General features: G+C 40.2%; 1 protein-coding gene across 6 annotated transcripts; it reads right to left on the bottom strand.

Moving 5' to 3' along the window:
- Positions 1–1,650: 1,650 nt before the first annotated feature.
- LOC114568150 (low choriolytic enzyme) lies at positions 1,651–14,002 on the bottom strand. 6 transcript variants are annotated; one of them, XM_028598021.1, is made up of 10 exons: positions 13,925–14,002; positions 13,149–13,164; positions 12,985–13,050; positions 12,538–12,690; positions 6,310–6,430; positions 6,052–6,230; positions 5,102–5,183; positions 4,411–4,535; positions 4,145–4,208; positions 1,651–1,916 (listed from the first exon to the last, which is right to left on the bottom strand). In XM_028598021.1, the coding sequence occupies exons 1-9, from the start codon at positions 13,985–13,987 to the stop codon at positions 4,153–4,155; spliced, it is 861 nt and encodes a 286-aa protein (XP_028453822.1). In that variant the 5' UTR covers positions 13,988–14,002; the 3' UTR covers positions 1,651–1,916; positions 4,145–4,152. The 6 variants fall into 6 exon arrangements, with proteins under 6 accessions (XP_028453822.1, XP_028453748.1, XP_028453666.1 ...); XM_028597947.1 differs by having other exon boundaries at positions 1,651–1,919; XM_028597865.1 differs by lacking the exons at positions 4,411–4,535; positions 5,102–5,183; positions 6,052–6,230; positions 6,310–6,430 and adding exons at positions 8,192–8,316; positions 9,077–9,158; positions 10,867–11,045; positions 11,125–11,245 and having other exon boundaries at positions 1,769–1,916.
- Between the last annotated feature and the right edge of the window lie 4,858 nt (positions 14,003–18,860).

Below are 18,860 nucleotides of genomic sequence, written 5' to 3' on the forward strand. Positions count from 1 at the left end.
AAACAAACTTGACGGGAGAATGTGCGGTCCTCAACGCAAACGCACATTATGGAGACAAAATAGGAATTGGCGACGCAGATGGTGAGGTGGTGAACTGAAGTCAGACTGCAAAAAGTAAATGGGAATAACTATAAGAGTAGAAAACATTTAAATATTGATGCCTCGCACATTTTTTCACTCCATATCATCCATGAAGATTAAATCCAGCAGTGTTATTTGCGCTTGTACTCAGTGATAACTGTTCCATAAACTGAAATGTTAAATAAAAAATTGTTCTTAATATTTAATCGGCGCTGTCTCGCCGTCACATTGTCCACTACGGAGCGCAGGAGGAGGAGATGGCCCGACTACATGGAATACAGGATATCATCAAATACCCTAGCATTAGATAACGGCGGAACACTATGCATTATTTTTAAAACTATGCATATATCATCAAATGTCAAAGTCTGAAAATACAGCCGTTAAGCTCTCGCGCAATCTTTACCCTTAATGTCCTCTTTATCAGTCAGAACTTTAAAACTGTTAACAAAACCTTCATAAAGAAAAGTTTGTTTGCCTATTGCACTTTCTTTCGTCTTCAGATTGTATTGCTGTGTTGGCAAGGTGTTAACAATCACAAATTGCTGTAAACATATAAATACTGCGGTGACCCCATGCGTAATGCTGCATGATGGCACTGCTGGCCCTGCAGGGGGACTAACCCGAATGGAAGAATCAGGAGAGAAAGAGACTTCAGGGACCATGACGATGACTGGCTTATTTGCCGATTTAGATTCCCTAAAGCTGAGCTCTTGGATCTATGTACTGAATTGGGTCCAGTAGAGAGGGCAACGCGCCGGAACCGTGCCATCCCGGTCCAAATATTGGCCCTCGCCACTCTGGGGGAAACCGGCTGTTTCCAGAGGGAAATGTCAGACAGCTAAGTGTTTTTTTAAATTAATATTATATATAATCTTCAACTTCATCAGGCTTGTTTGGATATAATATATAGTTCTGTTAAATCTTATTATATACGTCTGGTATATCGAAGCTGTCCAGAGTGCCGTAATGCCTGCCGTTTTGAAAGATTTTATGAATAAAGGTAGTCTATAGATCCGGTTTCCCTACACTGTGCGACAACAGGCCGAAATTATAATTCAATTGGCAGCAATTCGGTGTAACGAAAGAACTGCCAGGGTCATTTACATTCTGATCAGCATTCACGAGATGCTTTGCATTGACTATTTATGGTTAAAAATGGGCGTGTATAGGGCGGGATAAGAGGCTGATCCACGTACGCACACTTGTAGTCAATATGTGATTTATAAAAGGAACATTGCTTACAGGTGTGCGTACGCACGGTTTTATAAATCTGACTTTTTTTTGGGCGTATGCCATTTATAAATGAGACCCTGGTTGTTAACATATTCACATGTATGTGTCTGAACCATATGTGACTGATAAGCCTGTGAGTTTAGCTGATTCTTGGGCATTCTCAGTACCCAGATAATCCATATTTGGGCTCAGTGACAGTGAAAGCTGTAGCTGAACTTTCTTGTTGGAATTTATTGTTCTCTATTTGTGTATTATATGTGAATAATGTGAAAAACTATAACAAAAACTGTAAAAAATAAAAACTTGTTAGCTGTTATGGTGTGTGCTGGTACACTTCTATCTTCTCAGGTCACAATAAAACAAACAGACACAGGCTGAGGTTATGATGTGAATAAGCATGTTTTATTTATTAATATATAATCAAGCTCACAAGCAGTTATTTGAGTGATGATGTCACTGGACACCTAATTTCTCATTAGGACAGCATGCAAGCTAATTTGAACAAATTCTGAATAAAAGCACATTCATTAAGCACAATATGCATTTCTGGTTTTGCTTGCACAACGTTGCATCAGTTTGCCTCATTTTCTCTGGATTTCCTGCTGAAAAAAAGAGGGAATTTGTAAAAAAATATTGAATGAGTACATGTACAAACACACAAACACACACACACACACGGGCATGTACATACAGGTACCATAAGACACTTGAAGTTGAGTAAAAAAAGCTGAATTCTTTTTTTTTTTCAGCTTTGTTAAGGAGACCATCTTAAGCCCTTTCTTTTCTTTTTCTCTTACTTTTTGTGCAATTCTTTCATTGATTTTTATGCCTTCCACCGCAGGGTTTTGCGAACAAACTCTTACTAACTTAAGGAAGCAATTTCATAATGCACTAATTTACAAATAAACATACACTGTATATCATTGGTTAATGTCTGGTAGTCTTGCATTGCCAGACCTATCTCCAAAGCACTGCTGAGTAAAGTCTGGCCCCTCCACACATAAATTCCTGGATAGGAGAAAAAACACTCTGGGCCCTATTTTAACGATCCGAAACTCAAGTATGAAACGCAAAACGCAAGTAGCTTTGTGGGCGGATCTCGGGCGCTGTTGCTATTATACCGGTGGGATAAATGACTCTTGCGCCCAACGCAAATCTAAAATGGGTTGGTCTGAAGTAGCTAGGTGTGGTTTGGGCGTAACGTTCAATAAACCAATCAGAGTGTCATCTCACATTTCCTTTAAGAGCGGGCGTAGTGCACACGCTACATTACGGCCAAGCATGCGCCCCTAAAATAGCATCTGAATAACGCGCTACTGACTTTAGACTAGCGCAACTGACTTTAGACCAGGTTTTTCCTGGTCAGTGGCGGAATTGTTTTCTGAAACTGCAAAATAGCACCAGGGAACGTTTGCGCCAGAACACGCCTCCTCTTTTCGCTGAACCGCCCCCGGGAGCGCAAATACATTCCCTAATTTACCGACGTGCGTCTGTGGAGGGAAAAGTCCGCTGTGCGTCGGGTGCAAAATAGGAATGATACATGCGTCGGTGTACAAAGGCAATTGCGCTGAGTGCAAGATCGGGCCCTCTGGGTTATTTGCATTTCTTTAAACCAATCACAATCGTCTCGGGCAGAGCTAAGCTCCGGTTGCAAAGACGGTGGCTCTGCAAAATAGTCTCAGGAAGGAACTTGTTTTATTCAATGAATTCTCATGAACGGGTTTGTATGATTTCCTAAGAACAGTTATGCACACTAAAACATATGATATCATACGAAAACTAGGAAACCGCCGGCTGGTCACGTAACATCGGCTACAGAGCTCCATGACGCCGAGCGGCAGTTGCTAGTTGTTTACCCAAGTGAGCTATATAAATTAGCTGGATACATGGTTAAACCTCATTTGCTCTTACCAGTGTATCGCCGCGTGTATTTTATCCCTAGCAATCCCACCAATTGGTCCAAAAAACGTCCCAGTTAGAAAGTAAATACCGTAAACATATTCTTTGTCAATCTTTACAATCATTTCCTGAAAGGAACCAAGCAGGCCTGCCTTTTTGCACGGTCCAAATTTTCTTTAAAACTTGCCATTTTCAGCGCGTAGCTTGCTAGCTCGAAGGTTGTTGTTTTCCAAAAAGAACAGAGTGCAGCGGAACAGACAGCGGCAACACACATCGCCGGAACACCCACCACCCAATGTTCTGGCGAGTATCCTGGAAATGAATTGTCGTCGATCCAGACTAACAGGAAACATGGATGCACATAATTGAAGCTACCTAGCATAATTTGAGGAGCAGGGCCGCACCTCAAACACGCCTCTTCCAGTATTCCTATGAATACCCACCTAACCCTCTCTTGTCATTCGCTCTCGTATTCTGTACCCCTCCCTCCCCTGTTTCCTTTCCCCTCTCCTTTCCTTTAGGGATCTGTCGTGCCTGGGTGCTACGCTGGATTCCCTACTGAAACTTCCCTACAACGCAGACAACAAACGAATTACTACAAGCAACTGCCTCGCACACCAATCATCTTTCATCAATCAGTAGTTTAAGTATATCTGGTTAATGGTGTGGTCTTTGCTAGTGAAATGTACATGTTTCCTGTCTTTATCTGACCTATAAACATACAGAAATGTATGATTAAGAAAATGAATTAATAAATAAAAGCTACTAAACACGTAAAAAGAGGGAAACTTCCATCTGAAGACAGAATTCACAGCATAGATATGGAACAGTATATGATTCACAGCTAGGATCAACTAAATGGTATTATTATACTTAAGTTAGATCACATTGAGGATAGCGTGTAGCATGTTTAGAACCCACAACTTACTTTCATTTCTAGAAGAAGCGCTTTCTTTGCACAGGTTTCAGGTCACGTCTGGAAGCAGTCGATTCTGACATGAATTCAAAAAGCAAAATCTGTAAAAGCTTCTTGATTCCTATGAACACAAGTATGTTTTGATCTTCCTAGATATCTGTTTAGAGAATGCAGTGAGAACGTAAATAACTCAGAGAAAATACACTGCAGATACAGAAACAAGCAGGAAGTTATTTACTTAGGGAGATGGTAGGCTATATGGGTAAAAAGGTACTTACTGCAGCCATACAGGCGGTTCACCCGAAGGATGTCATTAGGACTCATCTGGGTGGCTCTGCCAATGGCTACATTGTTGTCGGGGATGGGAATGATGGTTGGCTGACAGTTCTTAGAGAAGGCCAACCTATGGTGCAAATACACAGTATTGATGAGAGGTTTAAACTGTACACCGGTACTGTTGAATAACCACGAAAACCTGATATATGGATCCATACTGGGCGTGAAGAGACTGCAAGTGATTTAGGGAAAAAATCCACTGTGCTTGTTCTTTGTAAAAATGCATTCTAAAGTTAATCTAAAGCTACTATTGGACTTTAACAATCTGAATCCAGACAAATCCAGTTCTAGTCAATCAAGTACATAATCCCCCCATGTTTTTATGGACAGTGTTTGAGACTGTCCTCAAAAAACGCCCAGTTTGTTTTTTCAAGCAGCAGTTACAACTCATATTTACAGGTTTACAGTGGCACACATAAGGAGGTAAGTTAGGGTGGTGGGTCAAACAAACACAGGACTTTCATCCAGGAGACACATTCAAAAATCAAATCAAACAGTGAGTTTTTTTTACTATATTGAGCTTCATAACGTAATATATGCATATATATATATATATATATATATTACACGATTATAGTTGCATAATTACATTGTTGTTGTATATTATAATTAAGTTCAGTGAGTGAATGCTACCTTCCGTATTGCATGACAGATCCGTAGTCATAGGGAGTGCCAAGGTTCCTTGTTTCGATCTTCCTGAAAGCGAACTCCAATCCTGAAGGCAATCACACAGCTTGATTAAATATTTTTATTACAGCTTGCCAGTCAAATTGGCTGAAAAGTGCAGTAAGTGAAATAAGTGAATAGTTATATCTGCAGCAAACTACATGTCATTATTTCTGTAGACAAGTTTGCTCATTCTAGAGGTCTTAATAAGCATATATTTCCAGCTGATCTCAAGGACAATTTCTAGATAGCTACGAAAAGTAAAGCACTGTAATTTGTATGTATTCCACATATTTATTAATGTATGCACCACATTGACGGCTGCTGTGTAAGACTGATGTGGTCCACATAGGGCCATAACTGTCACGTGACTAGTCGACCCGTGCCCGGCCAGTGTTAGTTAATTTTGTAGGATATCATAGGAATTGTTCATAAGTTTTGTACGATATCATATGATCCCGTTCATGAGAATGCGTCACATAATTCGGATTCCTAGCTACTGTATTCCGGCTACAATATGATAAAGTCACATTTTTATTCATTTATTTGTACGTAACATTTTACGCTTAAAAGCTCAAAGCTTAAATGTCATAAAGGCCAGTTGTCTTAATTGTAAGACCCCATTGTTGGTTGTTGTATCATTGGAAAAGCATTACTAAAGCTCCATCTACAGTTGTTTTTTTTAAGATCTTTTTTTGGGGGGGGGGATTTCCCTATTTATTATAGTGACAGTGGATAGACATGAAATGGGGAGAAAGATGGGGGATGACACGCAGCAAAGGGTAGCAGGTCAGATTCGAACCTTCGCCGATACAGGACTCAGCCCACATGGGGTGACCGCTCTTACTGGGTGAGCTAGATGTCACCCGTAAGCTCCATCAATAGTTGACATAAAGAAAGTCTGTAACTCGACCCACCAGGCTCGACGTTCTCCAGCAGGATGCGAACATGCTGGTCCCTGTCGGACCGACACTGTTCATGGTTGAAGCCCAGGGCGTGGAGCAGCTCGTGTTGGATGACCTGGTGGTAAACACAGCCCGGGCGCATCAAAGACACTACCTGGCCATTACCACGACGCCCAACATATGAGTAACACCTGAAAGAAGTAAACCAAACTTTTGACTGACTGTGTACTCGTGCAGGCATATGTGGTACGTGCATTGTGTGGTCCATACCCTTCGCGAGACTGGATGTCAATAAAGTCCTTCTGTCTGTTAGTCAAGGGGGTGAAGCGGATGCAAGTGCACTCAGCAAATGACCGCAGGCCTTGGATGATGATTTCTCTCTCTCTTGTGGCTTGACAGTAAAAAACCAACATTAATTAACAGTTTTTATAATACCATCTTCTAATTCACTCTGCCATTACATTGAAAGGGGACTTTTACCCATTTTACTACACAAGTAGACTACTATATTACTACTACTACTCTAGTACTACAACTACTTCTGCTGAGACTGTCCTCCACCCAAAAATGCTCCCAAAGGTTGTTTGTTCAAGCAGCAATTAAGACCTATATTTACGTTTATAGCAACCAGCTCTCCAGTGTCGTATTAGTTATGGCGCGAGCAAAGCAGAACGTAAGGTGACAAAGTAAGAGTGTCAAATTTCCACAACAGGGTAGTTTGAGGCAGGATGGGGTGGTGGGAGGGTCGAACAAACCCAAGGACTATCACCCAGGAAAGCAGGGTTTGAGTGCCCGTTTAAAAGGAGAAAGTGAGGTTGTTGTTTTTGCACTACAAAGTAAGGTCTGGCCCCTCTACACATAAATTCCTGGATAGGAGAAAAAGACACTGGGTTGTTTGTATTTCTTTAAACCAATCACCATCGTCTTAAGCTCCGGTTGCAAAGATGGTGGCTCTGCAAATTACTCTCCGGAAGGAACTTGTTTTGGTGAAACATTTGCACCCCCGCAAAAGAAAACGCCACATACAATATGAGTGTTGAATGAATTAATTAATGAACTGTTTACACAACACAGTGACGTGAGCTATATAAATTAGCTGGATACATGGTTAAACGTAATTTGCTCTTACCACTGTATCGCCATGTGTATTTTACCCATAGCAATCCCACCAATCGGTCCCAAAATGTCCCAGTTAGAGAGTAAATGCAGTAAACATATGCTTTGTCAATCTCTACAATCATTTCCCAAAGGAATCAAGCAGGCCTGCCTTATTGCACAATCCAAAAATTTTCATCAAAGTTTTTTGTTGTTTCTTGGAGATAACAGAGTTTGACAGCGGCAACACACATCACCAGAACATCTGGCACCGCCAGATCGCACCTCAAACACGGCTCTTCCAGTATTCCTATGAATACCCACCTACAGAGAGGGTCTCTTGTCATTCGCTCTTCGCTCCTAGGGTCTGTCATGCCCGGGTGCTACGGTGAATTCCCTTTCTTACATTCATGTTTCCTGTCTTTTCAATCTCCCTTGCACTGTGTTTTATTAAATGAACCTGGTGTGATTGAGGACACTCCTCCCCATGTTTCCTGTCTTTATCTGACCTATAATGGCAAAATGCCAGAAAAACAACAAAATGTATGATGAATCAATCAATAAAAGCTACTGAACACATAAGAAGAGGGAAACTTCCATCTGTATTATTATACTTAAGTTAGATCACATTGAGGATAGCGTGTAGCATGTTCCGAACATATTCACAACTTACTTTCATTTCTAGAAGAAGTGCTTTCTTTGCACAGGTTTCAGGTGACGTCTGGAAGCAGTCGATTCTGACATGAATTCAGAAAGAAAGCAAAATCTGTAAAAGCTGCTTGATTCCTACTGTATATAGTACTGCTACAATGCACATGAACATAAGTATGTCTTGATATTCCTAGGTATCTGTTCAGTCTGACCTAGTCTGTCAATTTTATCAGTAGAAAGGCAGCATGAGAGAGTACTGTTGGTAGGTGAAAAGCCAGGAAGGAAGACAGGTGAGAATGCAGTGAGAATGTAAGTAACTCAGAGAAAATACACTGCAGATACAGAAACAATCAGGAAGTTATTTAGTTCGGGAGATGGTAGGCTATATGGTTAAAAAGGTACGTACTGCAGTTATACAGGCGGTTCACCCGAAGGATGTCAGTAGGACTCATCTGGGTGGCTCTGCCAATGGCTACATTGCTGTCGGGGATGGGAATGATGGTTGGCTGACAGTTCTTAGAGAAGTCATACCTATGGTGCAAATACACAGTAGTGATGAGAGGTTAAAACTGTACACTGGTACTGTTGAATAACCACGGAAACCTGATATATGGATCCATACTGGGCGTGAAGAGACTTCAAGTGATTTAGGGAATTTTTAAAAAGGCATTCTAAAAATAAGAATAAAGCTATAGTGCGTAGTTTCTGCCGGCCCCATGAGGAATTTTAAGTAATGACAACAACACTGTTGGCGCGTTCACATCATACAAGCCTACCTTATCGTGTACCCCACGCAACTCATTTGGCAATGGCTTGAATGTAACGGACGTTCATTAATATCAAAAAGTTACGCATTAAAGCTTTATTCTAAAGCTAATATTGGACTATAACAGTCTGAGTTCTAGAAAAATTAAGTTATAGTCCTTTTAGTATGTAATCCCCCCTATGTTTTTTCAAGCAGCAATTACTACTCATATTTCATAGACTGTTAAGTCTATGTCATATTTACAGGTTTATAGTGGCATCGCCCTCTAGTGGTTGTAGTAGTTATGTATAACTGGAATTAAGGGGACGCAGTATAACATTTCCAAACTTCACCATAAGGAGGTAAGTTGGGATGGTGGGTTAAACAAACAGGACTTGAAAATAAAAGTAAACTGTGAGTTTTTTTTAACTTTGTGGAATAAACTGAGCTTTGTAGCATAGTATATGTATATACAGTATAACATGATTTCATAGTTGCATAATTACATTGTTGTTGTATATTATAATTAAGTTGAGTGAACGCTACCTTCCATAGTGCATGATAGAGCCGTAGTCATAGGGAGTGCCAAGGTTCCTTGTTTCGATCTTCCTGAAATTGTGCTCCTTTCCTGCAGGCAATCACACAGCTTGATTAAATGTTTTTATTACAGCTTGCCAGTCAAAATGGCTGAAAAGTGCAGTAAGTGAAATGTGTGAATGTGTTACAGTATATCTGCAGGAAACTACATGTCATTATTTCTGTACACATGGTTGCTCATTCTAGAGGTCTTCATAAGCATATATTTCAAGCTGTTATCACAAACCAATTTGTAGACATAGCTACAAAAGGTAAAGCACTGTAATTTGTATGTATTCCACGTAATTATTACTGTATGCACCACATTGACGGCTGCTGTGTAAGACAGATATGGTCCGCATAGGGAGGAGGTTGTTGGAGGACGGGTGGGTTACAAAGCGCAGGGTTTTAATCAGGGGAGCAGAGTTAAGGTCCTCGAAGAAGTGAAGGGGAAAACACAAGACTTGAAATGACTTGAAATGGGTGTTCCTGTACTTAAGGGGACCGTGTACTTAAGGCGACCAGTATTTTAATCCAAACCACAATTTTTTCTAGTGGTTTTGGTGCCTAAATCTAAATTGCCGCATGATGAATTTTGTCGGCTAAACTTAACTGCAAAAGCCCCTGAAAAGACCGGCACCACACGGTGCACTGTACCCGGCTCACGGTCACGTTTTGTCAGATAAACTCAACTGAAACGGCCTCTGAAACAACCTCACAGTGCTCTGTTCCCGGCTCACAGTAAGGTTTCCTCAGCTAAATTTAACTGTAAAGACTGCTAAACTTGACTGTCATGCGACTGGTCAACAGTGTTGGGGAAGTTACGTTGAATGCACATCGGCAGGTCATCGGCGTTACACGGTGTTAATGCGTAATGTCCATATCTACTTGTAGTACTGGTCGCGCAGCCATGATGGTCCGTGCGTTGTCATAGACACATGCAGCCTCTTTTCTGGAAGTCCTTGCGTGTCCGTGCGACCGACACAAGTCCACAGCGGTCCGCTGCGTGTAGCCTAGTCTATGTATGAGCCCATCTCCACCACATCCATCTGTGAGGTTGTCAGCTTTGTGTCTGCCTGGCGTGCTCTGTTTGTAGGACGGCCGATTTAACCGCCAGTCCTCAGCGATGTAGTGGCATGTGTCACATAGCTCTCCGCTCAGAGCGCCGCCACAAAGCTAAAAACGCTCTCAAAAGTTAGCTAGCGTTGGCTGAAGCATTGCTCTGCTACCACCAGCCTCTGTCACGTCCGTATGGAGCTTGTGAGCGCGCAGCTGAGAGTGTCGCTGTCAAATCTGTCCCTGGGAAAAGTAACGTTGCGCCGAATTGAAAAGGAACTACGTTTTGTTACCAAATTTTCAGTAGTAACGCGTTACTTTACTTTTCCCCGAAAAAAAGTAGTTACGTTACTGTAACGCGTTACTGTAATGCGTTACTTGGTAACTTTGTAACGCGTGACACCCAACACTGCTGGTCGACCTGTGACCTGTCAGCATTAGCTAATTTCGTAGGATATGATACGAATTGTGCATATGTTTTTCACATAATTCACATTCCTAGCTACTGTATTCCAGCTACGATGATATGATAGTCCTATTTTAATTTGTTTATTTGTACGTAACATTTTTCACTTAAAAGTTCAGAGCTTAGACATCATAAAGGCCAGTTGTAAGACCCCATTGTTGGTTGTTGTATCTTTTGAAAAAGCATTACTAAAGCTCCATCAATAGTTGACATAAAGAAAGTCTGTAACTCGACCCACCAGGCTCGATGTTCTCCAGCAGGATGCGAACATGCTGGTCCCTGTCGGACCTAGTCTGTTCATGGTCGAAGCCCAGGGCGTGGAGCAGCTCGTGTTGGATGACCTGGTGGTAAACACAGCCCGGACGTTGCAAAGACACTTCCTGGCCATAACCACGACGCCCAATATATGAGTAACACCTGAAAGAAGTAAACCAAACTTTTGACTGACTGTGTACTCGTGCAGGCATATGTGGTATGTGCATTGTGTGGTCCATACCCTTCACGACACTTGATGTCAATAAAGCCCCTCTGTCTGTTAGTCAAGGGGGTGAAGCGGATGCAAGTGCACTGAGCAAATGACTGCAGGGCTTGGACGATGATTTTTCTCTCGCGCGTGGCTTGACATAAAAAAAAAAACATTAATTAACAGTTTGGTGAGTTTTTATAATCTCATCTTCTTATTCACTCTGCCATAACATTAAAAGGGGACTTTTACCATTTTTACAAGTAGACTACTATACTACTACTTTTATTACAACTCCTATTACTATTCTGGTACTACAACTACTACTGCTGAGACTGTCCTGCCCCTAAAAATGCTCCCAAAGGTTGTTTGTTCAAGCAGCAATTAAGGCTCATATTTATGTTAATAGCAACCAGCCGTCTAGTGGCCGTGGTAGTTATGATGTGCGCAAAGCAGGAAGTAAGGTGTCAAAGTAGGAGTGTTAAATTCCCCTAATTAATCCATCTCATGAAAAGCGACCTGTCTTTTGGTTTGGACGATGTAACACTACATTAGTTAATTTTGAATGGGATTGATGTGGCAGACAAAAAAATGTGATAATAAACATATTTGTCAGATCTTTCAATTTAGAAAAAGAATAACACCTAGCGGGAAATTCTACTGGGGATCTTTAATTCCTGATATTAACTGGAAAAGAGCTATGTTGTTACCTAGTAAATACTGCATTACAAATAAAGTGAAGGCGGTTCAATTCAAAGTTCTTCATAAAATATACCCCGTGAATGTTACTGTAGCCAAATATGCAGACATAAGTAGTGCTTGTTTCTTCTGTGGTGATATGGATGAAAACACTATCACACCTATTTTTTTAATGTGAGAAAACTAAAACATTTCTCAGTGACTTCAATAGTCACCTTTTTGATCCAAATTACTCTCTTAGCGTAAAAGATTTTCTTTTTATTATGATAATCCTGATAATAACACTTTGGAATACGTAGTGAACTTTTTTTGTTTTGCAAGCTAAGTTTTATTCATAAACAAAAATGGCAAAAGGGACAGCATTCCTTCCAGGTATTTAAATAATAGATTTGCTCCTTAAATCACTTCATATAATTAAAAATAACCCCAAAAATTATCGGCTTCTGCGTCTCCTATACACAGTCTAGAAATCCTGAACAGTGTTCCTCTTTGTTTTGTAGGAAGCTGGAATCAGAGAATTTTGACTGGCTGAATAACTCAAACCAATTAATTGATTATCAAAATAGTTGGGGATTCATTTGATTGAGTTGACAACTAATTGCTTAATTACCACTAGTTTTAAAACTGCTATTGCTACTACTATTACCTTTACTGCTACTACTTCTGCTATACTGCTACTGCTGGGCTATTATTTACTGCTGAATAATAATATAGATGCAAAGTAAAAGCCAAGCCTTCAGTACTCACAGTACTCGTCTGAGATGCGGTAGGGTACGTAGACGTTGCCGTCGGTGGCTTTAGGCCACAGGCAGCCTCGTGCTGTGCAGGGATCAGCGTTCTGTAGACCTGTTGGCACTGCTATGTCTCCAAATAACACCAGAGGGTCATCAAAGTTCTTTCCTGCAGAATGACATGACAAGATCAAGTAAATGTTTTCATCTCTTTTTTTTTTGTACTGCATTTCATTTTCTTGATTTAACTGCTGTGTTAAAGCCCGTCTAATCTGGGTCTGATATATGCTCTTCTTCCACAATGCAGTATCTCTGCTGTATACTGTCAGGTATGTACTGTAACACCAGCATTATTTATTATTTATATATTTAGGGTAAGATTATTATTATTGTACATTTGCCGCTCGAGGGATAATGTCACCAAAGGGAATGAATAAAGCAGTTGCAGTGGAGACGAACATACCAAGATTAACATTGGCCTTCTGCAACAGCGTGGACACACTGAAATCGTCATCTTCAGTGGTGTTGCCTGTGGAGTAGAAACTATTTGGTCATGTATCAGTTACACGGAGCACGACTATATTTTTACAGAAATTTAATGTCTGAAAAGTAGTCAAGTCTTCTTACACTTTGCAAAAGAAGCCTGTAATAAGACACAAAGTAAACATTGGTTAAATACAATTAAATGGATCTAGATGTGAAAATTTTATGAAAAATAGATCTTAGTTTCATCAGTGAATTGACTTTGATTTGAGACTAATGTGGTTGGTTCTGTAGAGATAGCATGTAGCGAGAAATAGAAAGCATGGTGAAAACTTTAAAAACAATTTTTTTTGTAATCATATGGACTTCTTTTAAGGCAGATAAAGCCTATTTATTGCAATCCTGCACTCTATTAGAATGTAATGCAATTCACAAAAAAGTATAAAAAGAAAGAATTCCAATACAATTGTATTTATAATATCAAATCATAACAAGAGTTACTGTATCTCAAGACACTTTACAGATAGAGTAGGTCTAGTCCACATGCTATAATTTAGAATGACCCAACAAAAGAAAAATACAATGTTTTCAGGAATTTACCTGATGAAGGTCTGAGACCGAAACGTTGCATTTTTCTAAATAAACGCACCTGCCCGACAACAGAGGTGTGCAAAAAAGCTTTCCTACGCCCCACAATTGAATAAAAAAATAAAATCTCCTATATACTGTACGTTGAGTGAATATACTGCCGATCATTGTATACATTATTATTGAAGAAAAATTTTATTATGCATAATAACATTTCCGAAAGTATTACATTTCATTTGAAATTGTGTAATTAAATTGTTGTATTTATCTCATTATTGAGAAACTAAGTGTCTGTCTGTCCATATGCATGCACAGTGTCTGATGAGGTTTACCTGTATAGTAAAACTGGGCACAGAGAAGAAGAGGACACTGAGCACAGCCGCCTGGAGCATCATGGTTACAGGACAGCAGCAGCAGACTAAGAAAAACCTGGGGAAGTGTTCCAACTTATATGGGTGTGAAAGCTAACTAGCTTTCATCCTAATATGGTATTCTGCTTACCAAAGAAGTTGACAAATTCTGCTCTACTGGAAGTGGCAGTTATTACTTAGAAGAGACTGTAATTTCTGGAAGATGTGGGCTTTGTTTTCGGCTGTCTATCCTCAGGCAGGAGCAGATTACACATTTTAGCAGTCAATGATATATAATGAAAAGGTTAAATGAATTAATCAACTGACAAAACATGTATCTCGTTTGAGATTGCAACATTAAAAAACAGCATAATTTAGTAATTTCAAGGTATAAATAAGCAGAAAGGCATGTTTATATTTCTTCTTTCATTGTTGTGCTTCTTTTTATATCTCAGATCTCAGTTAAAGCTGAAAAATGGGCATTCACAAAACATAGATGAAATGTTTTTTCATGATGGCAGCACTAGACCAAATAAAAAATATTCCACATGTCCTGTGCATCATTTTATACACATTTATCCTAAAATTCAGCCATAAATGATAAAGAGACTTTTTTAGTTTGAAGCCTTCTTGAAAGTATAATAGTGATAGGCGGGTCGGGGAGGACTGAAAAGACCTACAAGTTCAGTAAAAAACAAACTTGATAAATTGCTCACAATACCTTCCAAATCAACACATATTTTTTTATAATAAAAGTACTTGGACAGAAAGGAGGCCCCAATGATGTCATGTTATATTAAATGCATCACTTCACTGTATTATTGTTTCACATTTGGTTATTTTAGGTTTTTTTTAGGTTTAAAGGTGCTGTTATTGATCGATTCTGGCCTGTAAAGCTAAGCAACAGAACTGTGTAAGTAGTGATTAAAACAAAGGCAGATTGCTCCGGTGCTGCTGGAAATTTCGCCAGATTTCACTCTTTTCGTCCGGATGTCCGTCACCTTCCTCTTGTTTTGTGTTGGCATTCTAAACTCCAGTGGATTTATGAGGACTAGGGTTAACTTCTCCTCAGATCTCTGCAGGGTGAATCCAGACAGCTAGCTAGACTATCTGTCCAATCTGAGTTTTCTGTTGCACGACTAAAAAAAATTTTGAACGTACACGTTCCACCAAAATAAGTTCCTTCCCGAGGCTATTTTGCAGCGGAACCGTTGCTCCGTCCAGTGCAATTGTGATTGGTTTAAAGAAATGCCAATAAACCAGAGCACGTTTTTCCCCCATCCCGGAATGCTGTGTGGACTAGCCAGACCCTCCTCCACAGCGCTGTGGAGAAAGGTCTGGACTGGCAAAGCGAGACTACGAGAACCTCAACCTGAAAACACCTGTTGCAGCACGGCTCGATCAGTCGTGGCTCGGATGCGGCTCATCTAGAGATTCAGCATGTCCCCTATTTCATCATTTGTAGGGTAGACAGCAATGACTTTTTGGCAGAAGATCAGTTTTTGGCAAGACACCTGTAGCCGGTGAACCGCAATAAATGAACCTTGTAGTGATTCAGCAACTCCCAAACCCCCGCTGCTGTAGACTACTGCACCTGAGATATCCTGATTTTTAGATAGATATATTTAGTAGGGGGGCCCTGATCTGTCTCTCTCAGTTAAGGGGTCCTTAAAACATTGAAGAATTCTTCTCTAAGGGACCATTCGGTATTCATGGAATGGACCACTTTTTATTCTTTGCTGGGGGGTGGGTTGCCCAACATTTTTTACTCAGGGAGGGTGTCACCCAACTTTTGTATTCATGAAAAGAACAACATTTCAAAGTGGCTTGTTTGGTGCATATTTTTCCATGTAGTTCTCAGTCTCGGCCCCCATCAGCACCCTGGCAGATGTGTCTGACTGCATACGTGGAGTTTACTGCAATTGGCTTACTCGTTTACTGGGGACAAGAGGAGCACTGCACCCCTGGTGGCTGAAACGGGTAATTGCATTGTTTAAAAATTGAGTTGAATAATTATGTTTGGCATGACCAGATATTTTATGAATATTTTAAATAACACAAAACAACTAAATGGTGGTAGGTAATACATCTGATTTCATATACTGCTTTAGTAAAAAAAAAATATTACATGGTTGACGATGGGAGCAGCAGGACGCAAAAAACGAAAATTACTGCTGCACTGGACATCTTGCCATGCCAATGTTGCCATAAAGGTTTCCTAAATGCCAAGTATATAAAATTGATGTCAGCTTGATTGAGCGTTTTGTGTAGATTTTGACTTTTATACCTTTATTCCACTTTGTTTAAACGGCGAAGTGGAGAGACCTCGTTCAGCTGGCTGGTGAATGTGACGCTCGTATAGGCCTTGCTGGATACATCGTGACATTTTTTGTGGATCAATTGATCGCTGTGGATTACTTTTTTTGTGTCATTGGATTACGGCAAAATAGGGATCTATTTCTTAACGTGTCTTAACGTTTTATGGTGTGATTGCGCTGCGTTTGGAGAGGCATCTCAACAGACCGTAGGTCGAACACTGTTCACTGTTACATTTTAGTTGAATTGTTCCGCCACCGTCTGTCTATTGCATTCCAAGACAGTCGTGCCGCGATTGCCGATTGATTATTACCCAGTGTGCTTTGTTGAATGGTCTCAATGTTTTATTGTTTTATTTCATGTGAATACTAGTTTACTAGAGGAGTAACTTAGTATTTGAAGTAATGCAGTAATGCAGGAAGTGTGGATTTAGGTTACATGCTTATTGTGTTTCCACAACAATGTTAGTGAGTAAATCTACTGAAATGGCCACCACACCACAACAGAGGAGTGTGATGTGTAAGATGAGAAAGCAGAGGTTAAACAACAAATCTCATAGCTGTAAAAAAAAACAATGGGCATCTGTTAAGAAAACTCTAAAAGACGCGTTCTTTGATTTCTGGAGGAGAAAGGAGAGGCTGGGGTCGAGTTGAAAGTTAAGCAAGAGGTTTAATAAAACAGCACGGTGAAAACGACAGTCAAAACACAATTGAACATAAAACACGAAACACTGCCAGTAGCAGACTGCAAACATGCTTCCCCTTGTGGGGACACAGATTGCAGCCATGCGACATGACAAAACAATACACTGTAACCAGCGGACTATAGCAGCTTCCCCTTGCGGGGTCACAAGCTGTAGTGTCGAATCTTTCTCCTGCTCCCACATTTATTCCTGTCTCTCAGGATAAGGACCCACCTCTGAATTTCAAGTCACAGACTAAAGTTGTTTATCATGGAAGTGTTGATTCTACAGTAATATGCATTTCCTTTGTTCTAATCACGTCTAGCTCAACAGGGGATGGCTCCCCAAAAAGAGACAACAGTTACCTTTCCTGTTGGGACAATGAGTCTCCTACAGTATGCTAAATAACAGCCATGACCTAATTAATTCTTTAGAAGCTAGGTTTTGGGTGAGGCAGTCAAATACTGATTAGTGTGGTGTGATGCAATCGGTTGATTCAGTGCTTCCTCCAGCTACAGTGTTCATTCAACTAAAAGTACATTTTTATCAGACATCACCAATGTTTCAACTTTTTTAAACCTAACACATCTGTACGTCTTTACCAAGCGCAAACCGGTATAGAAGGCAACAATGAAATGTTGGGGAGGGTCATGCCTTTTTTCCTAATCATTTTGGAGGGTCATACAAAATGTATTGCCTCCAGTGGCCCCTTCAATAAATAATGAACAGTCCTCAATAGGTGTTTTCACAGACCCTCTATGTGGTTAGAATGGTTATAGGTGCAGAGTCGTGAAAGCCTTTTTGTGTTTATATGACTTCTCCAAATTGTGGGCACAGTTGCAATATGTGTTTGCCTCACACACAGTCTTGCAAAGTTCTTCTAAAGAACAGGAACATTGACTATTTGAAAAGAAAAAAAAATAATTAAAAATACGAACATTGTCTGAGACTGCCTTACTGACAAAATTACATTTACTCGAGTACAATTTTGAGGGACTTGTACTTACTTATTTCCATTTTTGGAACTTTATACTTCTATTACACTACAATTTGGGAGCCAACATTGTACTTTTTACATACTTAGTTATGATATAATGGAAAAAGAAAAAAGAAACAAGACTGTTGTCACCCTGGTCACCCACTGTTTGAACTCTTGCCCTCAGGGAGACGCTACAGATGTCTAAAAACAAGGACTAGTAGATTTAGGAATAGTTTCTTTCCCGAAGCAATAACAGTCTTTAATTATGAAGCTAAACTTCTTAAACTTTTTTAATGATGCAGTTTGCACAGTTACTCAGCGCTTTATCACATTAGAGTATTTATTAACCGCTTAGTGTGAGAGCGAGCAAGTTGTGTTCTTATGCTTTTGTGTTACGGTTAGGATATGCTGGTAGGAAAGACGTGATGGTATGAATGATGGGTGAGATGTATTTGGTGTGTGTGTGTGTGTGTGTGTGTGTGTGTGTGTGTGTGTGTGTGTGTGTGCGCGCGCGCCACAAGATCAGTTTTACATATATACTGTATGTTTTATAATGATGCACCTTACTAGAGTGGCTCTACAATCTCATTGTAAATGCAATGACAATAAAGGCATTCATTCATTCATTTTTCCATGTAGCTCGCAGTCTCGGCCCCTCCATCGCTTGCATATGGGTCCCTCATTGTTTAGTCAGCCAGACAATTTGAGCGATAGCTTTGTAGAGACCGTGGGATTTCCCAAACTGAATAAATCCCGCCCACACATATAAACACAAAACTGCTTTGCTAGCTCCATCGTGTTGTAACTAAGACATCTGCTGAAAAAAATATTGTAATCATTAGTATGATCGCCGTACTGTTTAGTTAAAAAACATCCACAACACCAAAGTACTAAAACATAGCGGACCAGACGCAAGCTTTTATTTTGAAAAGTCAAAGCTC

Source organism: Perca flavescens, chromosome 1, assembly GCF_004354835.1.
Source record: "Perca flavescens isolate YP-PL-M2 chromosome 1, PFLA_1.0, whole genome shotgun sequence".
In the NCBI taxonomy this organism is placed as follows: Eukaryota; Metazoa; Chordata; class Actinopteri; order Perciformes; family Percidae; genus Perca; species Perca flavescens.

Excerpts from the sequence above, each read along its gene's own strand:
- LOC114568150 (XM_028598021.1), bottom strand. The coding sequence starts at position 13,987 with ATGATGCTCCAGGCGGCTGTGCTCAGTGTCCTCTTCTTCTCTGTGCCC. Across the intron at positions 12,691-12,984 it reads GAAGGCCAATGTTAATCTTG|GAAAGAACTTTGATGACCCT; the intron begins GTATGTTCGTCT and ends GTCATTCTGCAG. Across the intron at positions 5,184-6,051 it reads GCTGGAGAACGTCGAGCCTG|GATTGGAGTTCGCTTTCAGG; the intron begins GTGGGTCGAGTT and ends GATTGCCTTCAG.